Raw genomic sequence first — 24,845 nt, 5'->3', positions numbered from 1 at the left:
CAACTACCATAGAAGTTTCCAAGATTAATGAAGTTAATGCAAGTATTAGAGCTACAAACCATTTACAGAAGTTTGCAAGTCATCCCAATCCCATATACAGCGCTGAAGCATTCCAAAAACATGGCAGTATCAGAAGGCAGTGAACTGGATACATTTGGCTCTACATGTCTAATAGTCATCAGTATCTGTAGGGAACCAAAGGGAATTACAGGCTGTCGTAATTCATCACCATGATCCTCCAGGACTTACACTAACTGGATAAGGCTCTCCTGCTCTGGCTCTGATTGCTCCATCAGCCCTGCTTAGGATAAGGAGCATGAGATGAGATCGGTCTCTTCAGCACCTCTGATGAATTTACCAATTACTCCTAAGAGTGGAGGCAACTTTACCATGAGAACCACAACTGCAGGACCATCCACTTGTTTCACTTGAGCAACTGAGCCATCTTGAGGTCCAAACGACTTTCCTTTCTCTTTGCCCTGCCATGTAGCAGCAGCAAACAAGTGTCCTACATCAGTTTATTTCCTTTAAGGTTTCCAAAAGAAACTATGCTGATGTGGTCATCTTGTCTGACTGCCCGTCTATCTCCTCTCTAACAACTTCTGAACTCATTTGCTGAGCTAGAGAGCCCAAGGTTAGTTTCCAGAATCCTTCCAGAAACTGAAGACGAGGGAAACTTAAACCACTGTCCCTGCCCGTCAGGGACTATCTATATGTTTTTATGATAAAAGAGAGGTAAGAGAAGGATTTGTGAAGCAGTGTGTAAGGATGTAAGACGGGGAACAATGGGAAAATGAGCTGCAGTATCTCCACTGCTGCCACAACAACTGGTCATGGCTTTCCTTTGAAGTTGCTTTGAACCAGGAATGCCAAAGCACAGCCTGAGTCCAGGAACAGAGACAGGCTTCAAAGTTGCACACAGACTTGTTTGGGATTAATAAACAGATTTGGAATCCAATCCATTTCTGCTTATCTAGCTGATGGTCACCACAAAGACACGCAGGGCAGAGATATGCCATGTGTCCTAAAAGAGCTTGCAGGAAACCAAGTCCTAAACAGACACAAAATTTCTCTGGTAGAATTCTTTATCAGATAATAACATATTATATGAAATACTAAAATTAGAGGAATTTCTTTATTTTTTATTCTAGAGTGTCCAAGTCTTTAGATAACTGGCTTATTTGAACAATTTGTTCTCAAAGGCAATTAGCAGCTGACTTAAAAATTGCTCTTGGTGGGGTTCTTTTGTGCTAATGACACCAAAATAGTTATTAATCTATAAAAAAAAGAGCATTGCCAACCACAACCTTTCAGTAATCCCTACCAGTAAATCATTAAATTGGCTTATAATAGTGAAGTTGATTTTAAAAAAATAGTGTTGAAGGTGCTTTTAGAAGCCTGCTATCTATTTTTTGTTGTTGTTTCTAGAGGTCAGGTATTTTTACTTTTGTTCTTCCAACTGGAAATGTATTTTAAAGGATTTCAGCAAAGGCAGTAAAGCTTCCAGGAAGTGGAAACAAAAAGTATTGGAAAATTGACAGCATGGCAAGTGCTCTGAACTTATGTATTTGTTCCAAATTCAAAGACAACCAAAATGTTATGGAAAATGTCCAAATTATACCATCTCACAAGTACAAATGTCAAATAGTTACTGGTTACTATGACTACATGGAAATCTGCTCACCAGCAAACTAAGGAAGAATTTTATATCTGAGTTTTGATAATGGCACAGCTACTGTTACTGCAGTAGTGAGTCATGTGGGACAGTGCAAAAATCATTTTATCTGACTATCATGAAGTAGAAAGTAATCTGCCAACTCACCCCTGCCAAGTGGTATTGATGCACCAGCAAATCCACAGAAGATATTATAAAACAGACTAAAACAAAATGTCAACTGCCATTGCAGTGGATGGAATCTCAACAGTAAATGATTGGTTCCTACTGCTTTACATTTGGGAAAATTACTGTGGAAAAGACAAATTTGGGGCAGAAATGGATTGTATAGGATTTGGTTTGTAATTAAGGATCTTCTTACTGGAACAGTTTAAATCAAGGCTGTTCCTGTACCCATCACAGTAACTGCAATGAGGTCAAAGACTATTCAGCTTTTGGGGCTTTGTTGATATGACAGCTACTTCTAACAGCATTTCATTTAAATTCATTCATTTAAATTTTATACAAACACATTTGTCTGTTTGGAAAGTGGGCTTCACACCTCACTGCTGCAAGACCAGGTCCCCTTGGTAATCCAATGCATATGGTGGGAGGCCATACACTGGGGATGCAGAGCAGCACTGGGACAGCTTCAGCCGTGCCTAAACTTTGTCCCAAAAGGCATTCTGGTCCCTGAAACAGACGTAGGTGAAGGGACACAAGCTCTGCAAATGGCAGGCTCAAGTGCCTCCTGCCCAAGGTATGGGCTTTGGTTAGGACATCTTCCCTACAGGAGCGTCCAAGAGTAAAGTCCAACCCACACCCTGACTGGACAAAATGAGCACCTCATCCATGTAACAGGGAGTGTCAAAGGATCTCTCAAACCTTGTTTCACCAACTGAGGCACCTCCCAGTGAAGAGAGGGCACATATGATTGTCCCGGTAAAGGTCTGTCCCGACCAGCACCAGACCCCTCAGCCAGCAGGACAGGGTAGCACCTGGTCCGCTGTTCTCTTATACCTCAGCAGTCACCTTAAACTGCCTAAAGTGCTGTGGAAGCTGAACCACCAGGTTGCGATGGCTTCTGTGTGACAGCCACTGAGCAACCCAGCCATGGAGAGCACAGCCATCCTATAAATAACAGTGCCTGCACCACTGCACTCTAACCTGCCTTCCCTTCCCATCAGCAGTGGAGCAAATCCCTGCCTTGCCTTTCACAGAGTCCAAGGAAACAGATGAGTTGTGGTTTTTTCACAGCATGAATTTTCAGGCAGTGTAATCACAGACTTGTGTACCTTTTATTAATTACTGAAATAAATGTCTCTGAAAGCACTCACTACAATTCTGTCTTTAGCAAAGCATTAGGGGTCTGTTCCAGAGGCTCAGAGAGCAATTACATCGGTAAATGCGTATTAACCATCCAGACTATTATGTTGGGCACAATTTATGATTCTGTTTCCAAGAGATTTATGCCTTAGGAACAGACTGCAGATCAGTAGCAATGAAGAGAGACAATTCCAGAGCCGTGTCACAGAAACATGACCTTGACAGAAACAACAGTCTGTCCAAATGCAGATGTGGGCCCAAAGCCAAAAAGACTTAAATGAGGCTCAATAGAAGTAAGGCACTAAGGTCTACACTGGTGAATCTTAAACTCCCTTCCTCAGACTCTTCCTAGTCCTGAAGGCAGCTCAAACACAGGAAATTCCACTCCAAGATGTCCATGCCCTGGACATGTCAGCTTGCAAGGCAGGTACAGGGCACTGCATCAGGGTGGCACGGCACACCCTGGCCCTGCACAGCCTATTGCAGGCAGCTCCCCTCCTCTCTCTGGCCCTGTGAGTGCTCTTGCCACACACCTGATGGAAGCAGATCCAGGCATGTTGCAGGTACAGCCACCACCCTTCAAAATTAAGCCAGTGAAGGAAGTGGCCACTGTTTTTTCCACAGTAGCCCAGAGATAGGGATGCTCACTCACTTTGTCTTGCCCTGGCAGCACTGCAGTGTTGAAAGTTCTCCACTTTTAGGAAAAAATCTTGGTATTCATTGGGATAGTAAGAGGCTGACACTTGGAGACTGGGATAGAAATCTGCATGCACTGATGCAGAGGATGCAGAACTGCACATCTGAGAGCTCTACCTGCAACAGGGCTCCTGCACAGCAGCAGGTACATTTCAAGAGAGGGGAACCATGCTATGTACAGAGGGCTTAAACACCTGCTTTCAGGAGAAGCTTACAGGCTGGGAGTCCTGAAGAAAGGCAGACACCTAAATCTTGATTTTTTTCCTCATGGACTTTGGCATTACCCTTTCTTTAGCACTGTTCTGTTGGCATTTGCTCAGTGTCCTGATGTTTGCAACTATTTCCCTGAGCTTCCTCATGTGCTATCCTAAAACAGTGGATGTAACCACTAGGACCAGGCACTTGGAAATTGGACAGGTAAATTGGAAATTTACATCTGAAGTTTACCCCAAAGGAACGACACAACACAAGTGACTTCCAATACAGTCTCAGGTAGACTTCTGACAGTTCTCCTGAGTTACTGGAGTCTCTATAGACTCTACAGACCCAAATCAGTGAGATTTGGTTTACATTAGTTGGTAATAAATGCTAATTTTTCCTTTTTCTGATTTAAAAAAACAAACTAAACCACATTTTTCCTGCCCATTCCTATTCTCCAAAGCATCCAACAGTTTTACAATCTCCTTTAAAGCCCTTCTCCCATGTGACACTTTGCCTCCTCACTTCAATGTTTGTAGAAATCAACAGACTACCTTGCTGCTGGAGAATTGCACCAAAATCACAGAAACATAGAATGGTTTGGGTTGGAAGGGACCCTAAAGATCACCTGGTTCCAACTCCCTTCCCATAAGCAGGGACACCTTCCTCTAGACCAGGTTGCCCCATCCAGCCTGGCCTTCCACAATTCCAGTGATATAGCATCCACAACTTTGGCCAACCAAAAAATAAACAACCAAAACAACCAGAAAAAAACTCATGGCTTCAATCCCTGATGCAAAGTTCTGAACAGCACTTGTAAAGTCATATAATATAAAATCCAGCCCCTACATTCACAGAAGTATCAAAATATTCTAAGGTTAAAATATAACCAAGTGTTAAATACTTGCAGGAGCATACAAGCACATGTGGATATCCTGAAGCAGTTGTACACAAAGGGAACTGAATATGCTCTCAGGTTTCTCAGTGTCTCTGTGCTGCTCTCCTCCTCTTTTGCTACAGAGAGGCAGTCATGATATGCAGTTAAGAACAACTTCATTCTTGCACAATAAATGATGATGCATGACCAGCAGAAGTGATCAAGGCACGAAAAATAATCATGAACAAAACAAATTACAGCCTAAATGAAATGGGACCACACGAATAAGCCACTTTGCACATTCCCATTCAGCTAGAAATTATTATGAACCCTGGGCTATTGTTCCATTTGAAGCTAATTTTCTGCTTCTTAAACTGGAGCTTCCAGAAAGGAAGTTTCAGGGCCTTTGGCCTTTGTTTTAGATCAGCTTGTTTTCCCAGCTATTCTTAAGGGCTCAGGCAGGGCAGGAGAGGATGCAGAGCACAGAGCACCAAGGGGGCCATGCAGCCATGCAGCGCAGCAGGGAGCTCGGCCCTGCCGCAGTGGGGCTCGCAGCATGCACCGCGACCGGCGGCAGGCGCAGGGCAGGGGGGATGCACAAGAGCTCTAACCTCCTTCTCTCTTTCTGATCTTCTAGGTTCCTTCCTAGCCTTTCTCTTCTGGTTTCTCTTATTTTTTTCATCCTTGATTTCCTTCACCGGGACAATTTTCTCCTGGACTATTTCTGAGGTGTGTGCTGTATGGACACTCATTGACCACTCAGAGATGGCACTGGGATCCCAGTAAGAGCTGGCAGTATTGGCAGGGAGAAGGAAGGAGTCAGCTCCTGGAGTGGCATATTCTACAGAGCTGGACTCCACCGGCTGAAATTCATAATAATCCCACTCCAGGCCACTGGAGGTCATTCTTCAACTAATTCTTAAGGCTCTTACCGTGTTTAGGGAATATATCTGTAGAACATGAAAGGGAGCATTTTAATCTCTCCGAAACAGTTTCTGCTTATCATCTGGCAAATTAAAACTTGTTCTTGAATTTGATCAAAACTCAAAAATGAAGTGCTTAGGTTTCTCTTGTTAGTTTGAAAAATAAAATGTTGGTCATCGTTTTGGATTTTTTTGTGCTATCACAACAATGCCATGGACCAAAATCAACAAAATAATCTATTTTTCAATTAAATATAATACTCCCCACTCTTACTGGTGTTTTCATATCTGAACCTAAATCCACATTCCTGGAAAACAGCAAGGAAACATACAGATGTTAATCAACACTTGAGACTAAGATGCCTTCACTGCCACATAAGCAGACAGTAAAAGTGACTGAAGGCATAATCAAGAGATTGCAACTAAAAGACACTACAAACATTCTGCAGGGCATAAACTGTAAAAATGAGTTATACAAGGAGAAGCCATAAGCAGAGAACCTTCTTTGAAGACCTATGTAAAAGGAAAGCAGAAATATTTTGGTTAATACCTATTGCAAGCAAAAATCTTCATTTGGAGTTTTAGACTTCCTCTTTCTACAAGACAAATCCAAACACACCCTTTGAAATTCAGAAACTCCTGAGGCTCTTCTCAATCCCAACCAAATTACTACTACACCTAAATACAGGGCTACACATCAAAATACCTTTTAAAGAAACAGCATCTATGAATCCAGTATGCATCCACTCTGCCCATATTAATCACCACATGTAGAAGTAGTATCCGATTGTGAACAAAGCCCCTAAGCTCATAAGACAGTAAGTCTTCTATGAGCTGAGTATTTCTAGAAGTGCAAGACTTTTCACTGAACTGAAATGATGTTAAACACTGATTTACTGTTTTTTGATCATGGCTATCACATTTACATATAAACAGCACAGACTTTATTCCTAGATGATTAAAACAAGTGAACCAGACATATTCAAAAACCAGTTTCCACAGAAACTCAATTTGCCCAAATCAGTGGAAGCTCTTGCTTTCTTAAAGCAGCAGTTTTCTTTTCTCAGGAAAACTGGCTGTATTTGCAAAGTGTCTGCAATTTTGTCTTAAATACCTAATGAACCATTTCTGCTGGGAGAAGTGAAAAAGCATACCCAGAATACATCTGAATAAACTGATTCTCCCATTGCACTTGCAAATCTGCTCCATTTCACAGATGAGCACAGGGAAAGAATAAAGAGCGCAGGGAGCAAATTTTCTTCCTAGAAAAACAAGTTTCCCTGCAGAAAGCTGGCCACATCAGTACCCCAGTCCCAAGCTCATCAGGCAGACTGCTCACATCTCCCAGGGAATCAGCTACTCATCAGCAGAGAAAGAAACCAGTTTTCCAGTTGCTATAGACTTTTAACTCTCTAGATGCAAACAAACGCCCAAAGGCATTTTAAAAGGCACCTAGACATTTCCAGTGCCCTTCTATCAGTCATACAGGTGGCTCTACTAACACCTTTGGGCCTCTATGGCCTTTGAAGACTCTCTACCTTATATATTACAGGGAGAAAAAAGCAACCCTACCTCCAACTTCTTCCAGCGTGCCATCAGAAGTTAGCAATTAATTTGAAGAAATCATGGTTACTCAACTGCTACTGCACATTTTAGCACACACCTTTTTTCACCAGTGAGGGAACTAAAACCCTGTTACCTGTCAATCCAAAGCACCTTAAAGCCCAGTCCTAGATTAGAACTACTCTTACAGAAACCCTAGAAATTCCAGAAACTTACATATTTACCAAATGAACACAAACTACCGTGTGCTAAATTCAAAGCTGGCTTTTGGGCTGACGCCTCACCACACAACAACCTCAGAGATGTGAGCACCCCCACATGGAGCATGGTGCCATCATCAGGATGATCTCCCCATGGCAGAGCACTGTGCTATGGGCAGCTGCTTGGGATGCTGAGGGATGTGCCTTACTCAAAAAGCATCTCCCACTTCAGGCAAACCCAAAAATGGGTTGTGTCCCCTACCTGATGTCCTCCAGCGGGTTCCCACAATGAACTCCTAGAGCATTTCTACCAGAAGCAGCAGATGACAACTCTCACACAGCCTGGCACAAGCAGAGCTCTTATAAAGCTCTGCAGCTTGAATGAGAGCACTAAGCTATTCACTGAAAACCACCACATTTCACATTGTTTCCCATGCACTTTTGCATCTCTTGTAGAGGTTATGTCTCTGAATTGGAAAATAGAGAGAGATTTTGTTTCCATTTAATCCTACTTCAAAGAAGTGAATGTCTACTGTTATTTGCAAATCACCTTTTCCCTTCCACCCCAAGTTAGAAGGTTGTGTCTACTTACATCATCCTGAATATCCAGATCACACCCTGCCTTCAACAAAACCTGGACAACGTGGAGATGACCCTTGTAGGCAGCAAGATGCAGGGGGGTCCGGCCATGCTATAAATGAGAAGAAAATAATAATACCTTAAGATTAATCTTTTTGCATGGTAGTTTAGAATAGAGTTTTATTTCCTTTTCATAATTCTTCTGTTTGTACCTCACTGTCTGAAACCTGTAGCAACTGACATGTATTAGTGTGACAAAGGCTTTACCTTGGTTTTGTGAAAGCTGAAAACTTCTCCTCCACCTTCTGCAACATTTCAATTTATCCCAATGACACTCTACAAAAGGGATATTATATTCACATAAGTGTCCTTCCTTACAAATTCAGACCCAGCTCTGTGTCCATGCCTAAGCAGAATTCATGACCCTTTTGTTTCTGTCCCTCTGGAGCATGGAACTATCAACTGCTTTCACCTTCCCTCTGTACAGCCAACTTGCAATAACTGGCTAATTCATATATTGTAAAGGGCACTGTCTTTGCTACAAGAATAAGAATTACTGAGCTGTTGCACATGACAAATGCTCCCCTGAAAAGGAATGGAAGGCATGTAGTCACTCCAAGTGACCTCGTGTATGACAATCAACTTCAATTTACAAAAGATCTGCCAGGTTTTTCTAGACATTACTTATTTTTATCTCTCTCTCAGTAAAATCTCAAAGTGAGTGAAACAGCTTAATATCTGTGAAACAACAACACTAAAACTGTTCACTGCAGATTATTTAATGGCTGTAAAGGAAACAGGATTCCAGCAATTGCTAAATTCACAAAGTATCTTCGCAAAGAATGCTGGTTTCTCCACTAGGCATTTTGTGAGGGTCACATTAAAAGTCACATGACTCTTCACCTGTATTTATTAAATATTCCTTCACTACTGGTGCTGTTGTCTATTTTTCCACCCAATGATTTATCCTGCAAAGGAGCATAAACAGCCCTGACACATCAACCACGGAAGGGGCAAACACTTCAAGAGTCTGACTATTGGCTTGAAGTACACAGAAGGCAACAATTGGCTCTCTGAGGTTTTAAGCAACTTCTTCACAAAGAAAACTATTTCAAGTATGTAATAAACCAAGCTCAAGACAAGATTGTTTTCATACAGCAAACCCCATACCCACATACCTGGTAAAGTCTTGTTAACTTGGCCTTTTCAGAGAAAAAGGAAAAACACTTTTGGAATCAACAGAATGGCTGAGGGCAAAATGTTTGTGCCATTACTGATTAGTTGTGCTGTGCTTCAGAAACACCAAGTGTTGATCAATTGTCCTACATTATTGACTTAAAGGGGCAGATCTGAGGACAAAATCCTCACTCACACTATGACACATGGATCTCTCAAAACCTGAATGTTGTCCCCTGCTGGCAGCAGCAGTTCATTCTCGTGACAGAAACTTCCATTCTTGCCCTGCTAAAAGCAGGGGAAGGGCTCATTTTTGTTGTCACCACTGCCTCTGGCATCCAGCCTGGGTGCCTCTGGCTCTATCTGGCCACAGGTCCCTAAAATCCTGTCCCTTTACTGAAGGGCATTGAGCTGCACTGACCACACTTCCTTCTCCATCAGCCTGGAGGAGAGCCAGGGGTATATTGTTGTTCCAGCTAACTCAGTAGCAGGAGGCATAAAATGCCCAGGCAATAGAGGGATAAAAAGATACAAAGAAAGGGGGAAAAAAGGAATAAAATATTATTTTTTAATACCAAATTGACAAATCATTCCCAACAATAAACAGTATGTTTGGATTATGAATATGTGCTGTGAATCAGCACATTCAGATTTACAGGAACTGACTTTCTACATTCCTTAATGACAATAAGTAAATCACCTAATCCAGGCATCTGTCTCACTTCCTGGAAGGTTATTAATACACCATGAAAACAATTCATAGCAATCTGTGCATGGAGAAGGAAAAATCCCAAACAAACCCACTTTGAAGCCAGCTCATGTGCTTTAAAAGGAAAGCATCAACAACATGAATACATATTACAGCAGGGAAACTTTCTGATAAGACAACCAGCTCTAACCACTACTACAAAAATACTGACATGCAGTGAAAGATACTGTGTTAAAAGCAAGTTATGAAAGCAGAATAGGAGTTTATGTGAATACAAGGGACATATTTTCCTTACCAAATACACCTTCCTGGGCAATTGCCACATGAACTATGCCTGCTGGCATGGATGAGCTGGAAGACTAAAAGGATCATTTTTATTCCAGAGTGTTAATGTGTTTCAGATTCTCTATCCAGAAATATAGGTTGAGAGGCATCTCACCTACTGGAAAACCCTATGGAGCGGCCTTCAGGAACCAGAGTTTCTGCACACATGCAGTCCTTGAGTTCTTGCTCCTTTAGAGGGATGCTGTAAACAAAAACTATGACACTAACCAGGAAAGGAGACTGGGAAGGAAGATCAGTTCCAGCATAATACACTGATTAGAAGCTCAGGCTTTTGGAGGAGCACTGATCATGTCAATATTAATCACAACCCTGCAAGAACCAGCAATGCCAGATTTTCTTCCCAGCAACATCAAAATGAGAGCAGAGATGCATGGTACAGCTGGACACTGTTCCAGTGCAGGCAACGCAAACACTTGGAAAAACATCAAATCCCCCCACAAACACACATACACACAGGTATGGATGTACATACACATGCACACACCAATCCAGAACAAACTGTGAGGAAGAGACAAGGCAATTTGGGTGCCCCTCGTGCTGTGATGACAAATTTGGAGCAGAGCAAGCTTTGGAGACAAACACTGAACAAGTTCATGTCACAGCAGCAAATCAGGGCTGCTCTTGCCTTCATGTCTTTAAGTCAAACCACCAGCCCACCAAGTTTTTCTCTCACAGCAATTCATCCTACCCAAAATATAGAGGGGGCAGAGAGATGAAGGCAGACAAACAAAACTCCCTCTGTGTGTCTCCTCCATAAAGACATTCTGCACTGAAGGCAGCAGCAAAGAGGGAGTTTACCTGAATACACACAAGGGAAAGAAAACACACAAACCAGAGTGTCTCCTAGATGCTCACTTCAAGGACACAACACCAAACCCAGGGACTTTCTACATGCAGATTACTGACTTAGAAGCTTGTGAGCCGTGCCAATTATAAACTGTAATGTTTTGGGGGTTATTACAAATACAAATGAGACACTGCTGCAACTTGGGATTAATGAACCAATAAAGCAGTCATTCATATGTAAAAAAAAAGCAGCAATTTGGACTCCTATTCAAATGTAAACAATTGCTCCATCAGGCAACAAATCATACAAATGGCCCTGTGTCACGGACTTATTGACAAAATAAATGGGACCTATTGGGACTAAGGCTGTAACTCCCGGGCACCGTGACACGCTGGGGTGCATCGGGTCCATCGGGTCCCAGCCAAGCACTGCAAACAGCCACAGGAACTCCAGCAGTAAAATGCAAGGGTAGGGTTTTGTTTGCATTAAATCTGCTCTCCAGCTTCCAGACATTGACAGGCAGCTGTCGATGCACACCACTTAAAAGCAGAATCCTCCCAGCACTGCTGCCAACGTGCATGCACTCCACAACCAAACCCATACGGGGGGGCCTTAGCATTCTAAACTCCATGATCTTTCCTTGTGTTTATCTATGTGTAGGTCTTTTCTGCAGGTACATTCAGCTCTCCATCTCACCCTACTCTTGTGGTGCACAGGGACTGTTATTTATTCATCCACTCTACACTCATAAAAAACATGCCTGTCCACATTTTATTGGAAAAGCCTGAAAGCAAAATCCAAGTCCTGTCACACTGTTCACACTGATAATTTGTTGGACTGTTCTCCATGAATAACCTGCTCACTCAAGTCAGCAGAAAGCTTCTCATTGACCTCAACAGGCATTCAGCAAGTTCCTAAGTGTTTGTTAGTCCTTTTAATTTATCTTTATTTATTGTTTAAAACAGACACAAATAGCTTTTCAAACTGAAGGAGTGCAAAAATGTGAAAGCACCAAAACACATTTATTTTTTTGCTTCTGTCTTAGCTTAAAACACAAGAAAAAGAGAACTGCTTTAAAGAACTCAGCATGCTTTGAAGCTGAGACTTAAAGTACCCCAGCATTACAAAAGTGTTGCCATATGTTGTGTTCATAACATGACTATTTCAGAAGTTAAATCAAACAATTACTCAATCAAAACAGAAGCGCTACCTTTTGCATTTCTTTAGGGCTTTTTTTTCTTGAATGATCATACATACTCTGCAAAATTCAATTTTATAGCTATGATCAATGCAGAAGCATGCTCCAGCACAAGTTTCTGATGGATTGACAGGTGTCTTTAGCAGGCATCTTTAGGTGTCTTTTGTAGGCATCCACCTACTGTGGGATGGGTCTGCCTCCATGGGCTGCAGGGGAATCTCAGTTCCACCATCTGAAGCACCTCCTCCCCCTCCACCACTGACCTTGGTGCCTGCATTGTTCTCTCACATGTTCTCACTGCTGTTCCCTGGCTATAACAACATCTTCTCTGTAACATTTCCCCCCCACTTCTTAAATATGTTATCCCAGAGGAGTTACTACCATTTCTGATTGGCCAAGCCTTGACCAGCAGCACATCCATTTTGGAGCCAACTGCCAGTGGTTCTACCAGACCTGGGGAAGATTTTGGCAGATTCTCACAGAAACCACACCCATAGCCATTCCCTCTACCAAAACCTGGCCATGCAAACCCAATGCCCTCAGGGAAAGGACAACAACATCCGGAGAGGACAGCAAGGCACATCAGCTCAGCAAAAGTCCCAGGGCTTTTGTGCCAAAGATGCAGCTGTCAATAATTTCACTAAAAGAGAGCTCTAAAAAAAGACTGAAAGAGGGGACCAGCTTTCTTGCTTGGAAGAAAAGGCTTAAGTCCTTAGTTTTCCAGTTTTTGAAGCTTATTCATCAAAGTGCTTGATAAGGGCACCTCTTGTTGGATCAGCCAGTACATATGACCAGTTCTTCAGAGTATTTTTTGCCCTTTTCATAAAGGAATCAGCTACACACTTCATACCTGTGAAGAATGTCAGACAAAAAGGTGTAAAAATGGAAATTATCTCTTTGTCACATCAGGCAGAGCAGCAACAGAGCACCCTGACCAAGCAGGTGCCCTTTGGGAAGGGCAGAGCCACAAAGCCTCTGCTGAGCACCTGCCCTGGGCCACAACCCCACATGGCTGGTGGCAGAGGTCCAGCACCACCACGAGTGCCCAAGGCCTGCGCCACCAGCCCTCTCCCACTGTGGGCTCCCTGATGGCAGATTGCCGTCACCTGTGGGACCTAGAGGCCATCAGCTCCTCTTTACATATTTTAAAAGGCCCACTGAGCCACTGAATGAGCCTCAGTGTCCCTCACTGGAGTCAGAGGAGGTGCACATTTCCATATTGACTTCACCTGCAGAGATGCCTTGCTAGTAATGCTGTCAAAATGAAACAAGTGCATCCTAACTGTAATGCTGAAGTCAGCACCTGGACATGTGTATATGCATTCCCCACTGGATTTTGTTTCTTTCATAATCTTCCTCTTTTTTTCTGAAATCATCTACTCAGAAATGACAAAAATGAAATACTATTTTGCAGATGAATTGTTGCTTACTGAAGCAACAATTAACCACATCATATGACCTGACATACAGGACAAAACCAGAACTGGACAAGTCAGCTATAAGGCATTTACTAGTACTTGGTTTGTTACAGAAAATATCCTTCAATTTTCTTAAGATATGCTTGATTAATTCTTTTTCAATAAAGAACTCTAGCATTTATCTCTAGATCCTGAACACTTTAATCTGTGGCTCTGTGGTGTTATTTACAACAATTGGTCTGTGCTTACAGATGTGGATCAGAGATGCATTTAAAGCCTGCTGTGATGGTGGAACTTTTTCCCTCCAAAAAGCTTTGTCTCCATGTATCTTCCTCCAATAAAACCCAGAGAATTCAGCAGGAAGTCTGGTTGACAAGGACCAAATTCATTTTTTTCTTTTTTGGAAGCAAACTCCTGTAACTTATAATTAGGCAGAACAAACTGAAAACTACTAATGAAAGCAGAAGACATACAGGTAAACCAGATCTAAGGCAGGCACATGGATAAATTTATTTTTATGCTTCATTGTGCAATGAGTTTTATCTTGGGGGAGAAGAGGGTTCTGGGTTTCAATTCATCTGAAAGCTTGGCCTATTTTACTGCACTACAAAAATTCTGCCATCTAATTTCCATTCTAGAATTAAGAACCTCTATCCTGAAAGTTGTTCTTATTTTGTGCTTGTTCTGCTTAGTAGAAAACTGCACAAGAACCTGTTGCTAAAAAACCCCTCCAGATTTCCAGTGTCAATATACTTGAGTCTAATTTATACATCCTCACTCTTGTGACAACCTTGTGCTTAACTTTAAACAGATCTTTCTCCTTCTAGCCTTAGTGTGTGTCATCAGATTAGCAAGCCAAGCTATTCCAGGGAATGTTTATACAGCCTTTTGTAGGCAAATCTGCACATGCTCTCCCTGTGCAGCTGGCAGGCTGGGTGAGAGCCAGATGCAAACTCCACGCTGTGCACACCTGGACAGGACATCACAGAGCCTGGATGGATGGGCTCTGGTGAGGGCACCAGGTTGGTCTCAGGCCTCGTGGTTTGCACTGAGCTCAGCTCTCTGCGGCTGATGGCGTGGCAGGAGTCAGAGTCTGCGTGCCTTCAAAGCTCCCCATACACACAGCCCTGGCTGCTGCTCTGAGACAGCCCCTGCTCCTCTGTGTGCACTCCTCCACAGTCTTGCAGGTCTGGCTTCATCTCTTCTGAGCAGGGCTTGTCACCAGGCTACCCAAGCAGCTCATCTGTCCTGTCTGTCGGTGTGCTGGGATGCATCCACAAGGACAACAGGGACAGCTTTTGTCATCTTCCCTCTCTGGGCTCTACGAGGATGACCCACAAGTTCTAGGAAAGAATTGCTACAATGCTGTAGTACCTGGTGAGCTACCGGCATGGCCTCAGAGCTCACAGCTCTCCAGCATGGTTGGCAAGCACATCTCCACAGAAACACCAGCACTTTGCACCTGGCCACAATTTTGCTGCCAAATGAGCTTTGTTTTAATTTTCCACACAGGGCAGAACAACAAGGCAAGGGAGCCACCTATGTCATATAGGAAAGAAAAACTTTTCAACTCTAGGAAATCTGCATTATATCAAATTAACCTGATTGTGTGTTTCAAAGTCAAATCCACATTATTTGTTTCTTATTGTAGTTAGCAGAGGTCCCTCGGCAGCCTCAAAGCTCATAATCTTAAAAAAAAAAACAAAACCAAAAAACAAAAGAAAACACAACCACAAAACCCTGAGCTACCATTCAGGTATGTGTAAGTCAGTATTTCCTGGTCTATTGCTGATTACCTTTAATAGTTGTTCATCAGCTACAGAGCTGCTTGGAGAACAGAAGCAAACAGCTGTCTACATGGGACTATTCATGCTTATAACATTTGTGCTTTGCATCCACCAGCAAGTTTTATTTTGGCAAACAAAACTTAAAAGCACAGGTTGTCCTTGGATCACTCCAACTTTCAAAATAAGTATTATCTACAACTCAAACGCTGTGAAGGGACTGAAAACAATTGTCACTGACAGATAAGCATTCTGTCTTTTCCTCTTTTTATCAAATGTGCTTTCTATCTGTAAATATTAGCTTCCATACATATGTAATGTTCAAAACCAATATGGAAACACAAATATAAGTAGGTAGGATGGCAAACAACAGTTCACCAAAACAGTATGCCCCAAATTTTATGTTACACATCAAAAGATTTTACTTACCTAGCTATTTTAAGGTTTTTTGCTGATCAAACCTTCTCTGCAACAGGCAATTACATCTCATCTCTTCTAAGGTAGTATTATTTATAACATGTTGAGCATTAGGAACAGGTGAATAATCAGTATGAACTCACTTGTATCTAAGCAGAAATCCTTTGACTCTGACTTTTCTCAAAGGTACAGGGAACACAGTTCCAAGTTTGGAACTGATTAAGGGACTACACAAAACAAACCAATGAAGAGGTTGGGTATAAGTGATGCTGCTGCACCAAGGGACTTCAGCAGCAAGAAGCAGTTTCTGCATCCCTTTACCCTGCCACAAGAGGTGGCTTTTCCCCATCCCCTCACCCAGGGAGACGGGTGCCCTGAACCGCCTTCCCTTGACAGTGATGAATCGCTCCATTCATCAGGTCACACACTGTTCAAAAGTCAATGCATGCTTTGAAAAGGTTGCTCCCCTCTGTCTGTGTCACTGTGTTGCAAGGACTAAGTGTTGATCACAGCTGCACCCACTGCAGAGGGTATAAACACGAGACATGCACTATATTGCAAATCTGCGTGAGCTATTAAGTGCAAACTTTAAGGAAATCTGAACGCTAACTTCAGTCACATTCAGACTGGTAAAGCTAGGAGGGCATTTTCACAGACAATGGTCTAGAAGAGTTACATTAGTTCCCAGGGTTTTGCAAAGCGTTTTTCTCTGGTTACCTTGGTAACTGCTACCTTGGCACCCCTGTTGATAAGCTGCACCACATTCTCCACTTGGCCTTTGTAGGCGGCTACAAGCAGGCGTTCTGAAAGCACGGCGACCACATCCTGCTGGCTCATGAATTAGGAGAGAAAGGTTTTCAGGTTTCTTCAGTCCAAAAACAAAGGCTTGGGATCAGTTCAAGCAGCATGCAGGCAGGCGAGGAAGGATTCCAGCTCCCTGGACAGTGATGCTATTGCTATGCCATCCATTGGACCTATGGATCAGAAAACAACACTGCTGTCAGGCAGCTTTCAGGAACAGAGCACTACAGAAACAGAGCAGCTCCTCCATGAATGTTCATCTTCGTATTGGCTTGGGAGGGGATCACAAAAACTCCTCAGAACCTCCTGAAGACATTGCACTTCTCTTGCAAGGTGGAGGGATGTAGACAGTAGCACATTTTCAATGTGCCCTCATTCCCCTTGGTTGGGACAAAAATCCCTAAACTTTCTGAGAGCTTAACTCTCTTTCAGCCTAACTTCTATTTGTGTGGTCCCCTTTCATCCTCTCTCCCCCCACCAGGTTTCCTGGTCTTTAATTAGCCAAGGGTGGGTTAACTCCTGTTGGCCAAAGGAACAAGAACAGGTTATAGTCACTGGCTGCTGACAGAGATATACAAACCTCTGCCCTGGAAGGATTGAGTGCAGTCAGCAATTAAAGGCAGCTGACTGTTCTCTAACTAGTATAAAATGCTTCACAGCCTCCCCTGAACCATCCCAAGGACACTGCTGGGAAAGATCACAGCCTGCTATAGGGAAACACTCATCTTTGCTGCCACTGAGAAATCATGTTCTCCCCACCAAGCTGACCTCATTCCCCACTGATCCCAGAAACAACTCAGATTTAGCACTCATCATGCAAACTGTGGGTATGTTTGTCTGCCCAGGCTTCACTGACCCATCCAATGAGCCATCAGAACTGAAAAGAGTTTTCTGATATAATTACAGAAAATATATCCACTGATCACTTTGAGCTGTGGGATCCAGAACCTGCCCAGTTTGGGAAGATTTCAGCTTTATTTGTGCTTTTCTCGTGTAAGTATTCAATTGTTTCAGCACAGGAAAAACACCTTCAAGATATCCACTGTATTTACAAATTATCTGTCCTCCTTTCTTGAAATATCACCGCACTGCTCCTTAAGAGCCACTAGTACAAAACACTGCATAGTCGAAGAGTAATAGGTACAGGGTCCAGATGATCTTGGAGATAGATACTGGAATACAATGTCTTTCACCCCTATATTATCCTTTAAATCCATCTCAGAACAGCTATAACTAAAACTGTAGGTTAATTTGTAGTAGTAGATGGCAACATAATTTAATTTGCACTCCTAAGGTGATTTATATTAGCAAATCTTAGAATGCTTTATGAGCTTTAATTCTTATAACACCCTTCGAGGTGAACAATATGCAGAAGAATATTACATGCATCTTAGAAAAAGGCCCTTGAAAGCACAGAAAAGTTACTGCTTTCTCTGAGGTCAATAGAAAGTTATGCCAAAGCCAGTAAAAACTCCAGGAAACTGACCCTTGATTTCTAAGTATTAGCATTAGGCAAGACCATTTCCATTTAAAAGATTGAAGTTAGCTTTCCCTCACCTTTCTCTTCCTTTCTAAGTGCAAACATGTTTGGAGCAACATGGAAATAGCTGCACATTTATTTAGAGAAACCAGACAAAGAGCTTCTGGGCCTCAAAGTTAGCATAACATAGAACAACAGAGGGGTGGTGCTATACCCTGTGCCACTGGACTGGTTTCACTCACACTCCCAGTGTAATGGACACAGTTTGTACCCAGGTAAAATGGAAAATAGGGAAGACAGAAGAAAAAACCCTCATGTCCTTCACTAACATATCATACCCTGCTCCTCTGGCAGAGTGCTGTACACATTATAGTACAAACCACTTTAAAAGTGACACAGATGGCCTACATTTACTAATTTGAACTGTAACAACACAAGTTTCAATCTTACCTCCTCAAGTATTTGATTTCCAGTGACTCCTGCTTCCAAAGCAAGTGGAACACCCACCCTCCCTCCATACCTCCCACCTCCCACCCATGATCCCAGCCCCCTGCTCCCAACATCCCCGAGTCTCCCATCACACCCCAAAGTGGAGATTCCATAACCCAGGAGCACACCCCACAGCTCCCCTCCGTGACCAGTCCCCAGTACAGGGCACACCTGACAACAGGGAGCTCTTCAGGCAGACAATGGTGTGTGCCTGTGCCAGCCCCTGCCTGGGCAGTGGTAGTTTCCAGGTGAACTGTGCCATCACTTTATCCCCAGCCTTACCCCTAAGATGCCTGCCAACACTCTGGCTGGAGGCATGTACACTGACATCTTAAAACATCTCTGGTCAGAACCTGCTTGGTTTTCTTAACTCTTAAATTAAAAAAAAAAGAAAACAACAAAAGCAAAACAATGCAGTGACATCATTGTCACTGACAGATTTGCATATTCACTACAAAAATCTCAGTTTCAATGGAGTCATTTTCCTGATACACTGATATTTCTGAGCATGTCTGCAGAAACCATAGGTGCTCATCACATCTTAGCCACACCGCTAGAAAGACACTAATACCTCAACAATGTAGGGCTGGGAAAAGTCTGGATAACTTATGCAAGGTAAATGCTGGAAATCATACTCCCTAACTGAATAGTTCTCCCTCTCTCCCACAGTTTTCCCATCCTGCAGCACGCTGAGATCATGAGCCTCCTCCTGCCATGCCCTGCCACACTGGAGTGATGGACTGTGACCGCGTCACTGCTATCATGGAGTTCGCCTTCTTGTCTTTTCCACCACTTGGATCATACATAAAAACACAGCAAGGAGCTGATTCAGCTATTGGTCTTTTAGGGGTATCTCCCACTTTGCCCAGGTCTCCAGCAGGTGTTGGTCCTGCTCCCAGAGAGCAGTCACAGCATGAGCCTGGCTGCTGCTCAAACAACAGGTCACATTCCCTGTGACCACATCTGCTTTACATCTCCTCAACTGGGATTATCTGCAATTCAGAAAAACGAGTCCATTTAGAACAGGAAGCCCAGACAACTGAAAGACCAACTTTCCTTTTCTCCTGAGCTGGTAGAAAAAGGTGATGGGTGAACAGTGGAAGTGGGAACAGCCTTCTCATTCCCCTCCCCAGGGACCCATCCCCAGCACAGTGGCTACACTGGCAGTGGCATCGCTGCCCCCAGCTTTAACTCTCTGCATGCCTCAGACACACAGAGTGCCTTTCCTTGATCATGTCTGCACCCCCAGCAGCAGGAGGAAGGTACCAGATGCCCAAGGACTGCAATTAAAAGCTTGACTGCTCCTTTCACACCCAGATGGTGCAAAATGAACCCAACAACACGATTACAGGCGCTGCATCGCATCCCTGCTGCCAGCACCTGCTGCCCAGAATTAAATCCCTCATTATCACCCCCAAGATCCAGAAGCTCAAGGGAGGCACAGAGCATGAGAATATTCAAACCTTATGCCTTCAAAACAACAACAGAAAAAATTATTTTGCTTTAGCATATTTTTAAATGAAAAACAGCCATCTCTGTGCTTCTTTGTTTAAGATCAGATTACTTACCTGGAGTGGGCTGGGAAAGCAACACCTACTTCCCGAGCTTCTCCAAGGAAACTGGCCAGATGTGATGCCCACAGGTTCAGCTGCTTTGTTGTGGGTCAATCCCTTCCGAGGATAATGAGCTCACCCCATCAGTGGAGTGTGGAAAAGGACAGGCTGACTGTGGATCAGTGTTCCCAATCGGCAGCTGCGAGGCACCGTCCCCCGGCGCTGAGGTCCAGCTGCATCCCCACGGATTATGCTCTCAGCTCACTGAGCCACACTGCCCCACAGACACTTAGGACATGTCTGTCTGTCTGTCTGTCTGGGGTGGCACAGCAGCCTGTGGGTGGGCAGCTGGCTGCTTGGTGGCAGGGCTGTAGAGCTCCCAGCTCTGTCCTCTCTCCCGTGCAACTGGCAGAGCTGGCAGAAACACTCTCTGCACCTTTCCCCTCCCCAGCTCCCTCCCCTCCAAACTGCTGCCAGGCTGCTTCAGTGGCCGTAGCGCCTGCACGTCAGTAACAAAAAAAGCACAGGAATGATGATTTTCAAAAGCCAAAGGACAGTCTAGGAAACATCAAACACTACAGATACTGAAAGGCTAGGCAACAGATTCCCCTAAGTTCATGCAAAGGGTTAAAACCAGCAGCTTTCTCGCTGAGGGAAGAGAAAAAAGCCAAAACTATGAAAGATTTAGGAGCTGTGAGCTAATCAATTTTAAGAAGTTCTCTGTGCTAAATGGAAAAGATGAAATGCCAGAGCACAGGTCATTCTCAATGCAATCACTAAGTTAAATTAGTATTTGAATGAAAGAATGCTTACGTAGCTAACACAAAGTTTCCATATGTGCTGAGGTACAAGATGAAAGGGGAAAAAAAGAAGAAGGGACCCCCAGTTTTCTGCAAGGGATCCCAAATTCTCTTTTTCAGTTTATCACCAGAAAGTATGCTGAATAGAATCACAGAATCATAAAATAACAGAACTTCCTGAGTTGGAAGGGATCCACAAAGATTACTGAGTCCAACTCCTGGCTCCACACAAGATGGCTCCAAAAATTCCACCATGTGCCTGAGAGCATTGTCCAAATGCTTCTTGAACTCTGGCAGGCTTGGGGCTGTGACCACTGCCCAGACGAACCTCTAGTCCAAGAAAAAATCTCAACATCTTGTAGCTTTATTTTATTCAACATAAACAATGGAATAAAATTAGTCTAAATTATTTTGCAACACTCCAATATTAAAATATGGAACTAGATCATTTTTTATGGGAGAGTAGATAAAAGCTACTAATTCATAGTAATAGTCTTTCTAAGAAAATTTCCTACATCTAAATACTGCTCTTCTTTGCTTGACTCTTACAGCAAAATGGGTTTCTTTTTATATTAGTACATAACAGTATAAAATCTATAAAATGCTCTTTTTCTCGTCCAGCCTCTTTGCAAAGCAGTTTGTCATACATAAAATATGACGTAAACACTAAGATTGTATTCACTTTAGAACAACAGCATTATTCAGCAGAGTGGATTATTGCATTAGAAAGAGTGGGTTTCCTGGAACTCATTTATCATTTACTGCAGGATGCTGATATATCTGCCATTTCTTTCAGCTGACTTTAAAAGGGTCTGTCCGAGACATGCAGCACTGCTTCCCTTTCAGTGATTTTTCTTTAGTTTCATCATCCAGTACAAACAACTCAGGAAAAAAATATATTTTGCTAAAGGGAGGATACTGCCTCTCACCTCTTCCTGCCCCAAAAGACAGTTAAAAATCAGTCAAAGGTGTAATTGTGAAAGCCACCAGAAGCTTCATCTGGAAAACAGTAAAGCCCCCCCACCAGGTCGAGAACAATGCGCTTTTGATTCACACTTTTCTTCTTTCCTTTACAACATCATCAACACTATTTTTGGAGTTAGGTTTGATACCAACCAACATTTTGAACTGGACATCTATATAGACTTTGAGTCTGGGGTATGGGGGGGTGGATTTTACTGTTTTCATGACATATTTTATTGTGGCCAGTACAATAATTTAGTTTTCATATGGATAGTTGCATATTCATCACCCTAAGTATCACCACTGTCTGGGACATCTGAAAACAATTTCTGAGCTGCCTTTTTTTTCCCCCCACTTGTTGCTAGTAATTACTTCAACAATGACTATTTAGCAGCCTCCCAGGGAGCATCTGCATGACAGTTGCTCATCAGGCTTCCCACCACAAGCAGAGCAGACTGACTGATGTCACTGCTCCACTGCAGGTGGCCGCCTGCAGCCGGACTGACAGCCAGCCCCGCTGGGCGATGGACACAGAGACAGCGACCGCAGCTTCCCCAGCTGCTCCGTCCAGTCCATCTCCATTGCCTGGCCTCCACTGCTGGCTGCACTCAGTGTAAACCCTCAGCTGCCTGGCAGCTCTCAGGCAATGCTTTGGTGCCATCAAAACCAACTTCCAGAGCTGCACCTGCCAGGCAGAATGCTCCTGGAGAAAGGCACGGACACATGGAGACCAGCGATGAAGATCAGAGGCAGTTTCAAGTCACTGCTTGAACATAACTAATCTTGTATGAAAACAATTGCTTTTCTTCCCTCCTTACTTATCTCTCTGCTGTGTAGCCCTGACCTCCCTTATACAACACACAAGTTATATACTCACCACTTTCCATATAACGTGATTTGGGGGGTTTATTTGACTTTTCCCATTGAAGTTCCATAGCTTTGTTACTCCCCACTCTTTCAACACCTGCATACACGCACGTCAAAACCACTCAGTACAAGCAAGCTCAGCTCCCAGAAAGCCCTGTCAGTTGGGCACTATTTACATGACAAAACAATATCTATTGTTTGATAGGGGACAGTGCCAGTGTGCAAAGACACATGCATGACATATCTGCTCCCATTTGCATAAAACCAGTTAGGAGATCTTTCCAGCTGACTGCTGTTTAACAGAAGTGCCAGAGCCTAACCTTGGGAACCAAGCAGACACACGGCTGTGCTCATGGGAGAGTGGGGTTTTATGCTACCATCACACACAGTGGGGCTTCTGGATGGGAGAACTGTCCCTCACTGTCACCCTCTGTGCAGGAGCCTATTAAAACGACTGCAGGACCTCACTGTGAGCAGAAAGTGCCATAACCCTTTCCATAGCCAACTCCCTCTCCTTCTGTGCTGTTCTTCCTTTTCTGATCCCAAAGCATGTCCTGTGCTGCAAGGGTTCAGATGATCTTTAGCATGGACAGCATCTGTCACTCAGTTTGGGGACCCTGCTGCTGCCATGTCACAGTGCTGGTGCAGAGGTCTCCTCCTGCCCATGTATGACCTGAACCATCTTCCCTGCTGGCACAAGCAGCCCCACACCCTCCCAGACAGCATATAACAGTAACTCAGGTTAATACTGCAAAAGACACTCCAGAAAATTTCAAGAAAAAACTAATTCCTACACTTACAAATTTTTTTTTCAAGGCCAGAAAACACCACTACAATAATCTAATGCCAACCAACACCAAGGCACAAACTCCTATTTGAGCTAGATCCTATCTTTTATACACACTATTAAAGATGTGCAGCCAGGCAGTGATCAGGAAATGCTCTGGCTGACACAGCAGAGAAGAAAAGAACACATTTACCAGCTTCAAAATATTCTTCAGCTGGCAAAAGAGCACTGGAGATGCTCTTCCTCTTCAAGAAAAACATGACTTAGGAGCTGCCAGCAGCAATGACGCAGCCCCTCCTGCACCTTCACAGCTGATGTCTTGGGAGAGCACTGGGAGGTGGGGTGAGGTAGGTGAACCAGTGCCACCCAGCTCAGCACTGAATCATGGAGACAACGTGACTACACGAGATGTTTGGATATTGGCACAACATTCCTCAGTTTTGCTGGGCTTCTGGCATGAGAGCAAGAGTCTGGCAGGCAGCGCGTCAATTAAAAGCTTAACAAGGCTCAAGCTGAAAGTCAGTGGATGAAAGCTTAGGGATGAAGAGGCCAGGGTGGGAGAAAGGTGTATTCAGACAAGGACGGCTGGAAGTACTGAGTATGTCCACTGCAACCCCCAGCGAGGTGTGTGCCCCTGTCATGGTGCACACCATTATCATCAAGAGATCACGATTTTTCCATTTGCCTCCCACCACAGGGTACTGCAACAGCAAGAGGAAGCACAAATATCCAGGGATTTGGCACACCCTGGAAAATGGGCAAGTGAGAGAAACTGAACACAGCAGGGAAGCAGACATGAAGGTCACTTTTTTTTTTTTTCGCATAGAATCACCCCACCAGTCAGCACAGCCAGGACAGTAATTCTCATTTCCTAAACCCATGCACTGATCTCCCAGTGCTGCTGTTGAGAAACTGGCTGTAGCTCCCAAGAAAAAAACATTATTGATGAGCTAAATTAGCTGCATCTGATTCACACAGGGAACCTCTTTAGGAAAGATTCCAAACTTGCTGAGTCTGCCAGAAGGCTCTCTGTGCAGACTTTGCAAGAGACCTGAAGAACTGGGGAGCAACTTTAAATCATCTCTGAGGAGATCCTAATAAGGAGAGAGAAGTGTAAGTTCAGGGACTTTATCCTATCCTATCCTATCCTATCCTATCCTATCCTATCCTATCCTATCCTATCCTATCCTATCCTATCCAGAGTTTAGGGCAAAGACAGCAAAGACTCTCTGATGCAGTGCACAAAGCCTCCACG

General features: G+C 43.5%; 1 protein-coding gene across 6 annotated transcripts in view; it reads right to left on the bottom strand.

Moving 5' to 3' along the window:
• ANKRD6 (ankyrin repeat domain 6) overlaps positions 1-24,845 on the bottom strand; it is a 93,405-nt gene that overhangs the window by 18,389 nt on the left and 50,171 nt on the right. For 5 of the 6 annotated variants that reach the window (XM_030945991.1, XM_030945990.1, XM_030945993.1 and 2 more), the window contains exons 4-5: positions 16,568-16,824; positions 8,030-8,128 (exon numbers count right to left, since the gene is read on the bottom strand). In XM_030945991.1, coding sequence (XP_030801851.1) covers positions 8,030-8,128; positions 16,568-16,687 — 219 coding nt within the window. In that variant the 5' untranslated portion in view covers positions 16,688-16,824. Of the gene's footprint in view, positions 1-8,029; positions 8,129-16,567; positions 16,825-20,188; positions 20,568-24,845 lie in introns of those variants that run through there. The other variant, XM_030945992.1, reaches the window with a different exon arrangement.

The sequence above is a fragment of the Camarhynchus parvulus genome, chromosome 3, assembly GCF_901933205.1.
Source record: "Camarhynchus parvulus chromosome 3, STF_HiC, whole genome shotgun sequence".
Classification (NCBI taxonomy): domain Eukaryota; kingdom Metazoa; phylum Chordata; class Aves; order Passeriformes; family Thraupidae; genus Camarhynchus; species Camarhynchus parvulus.
Note: the sequence above shows the minus strand (reverse complement) of the source record. Positions and strands in the feature narration are given on the sequence as shown.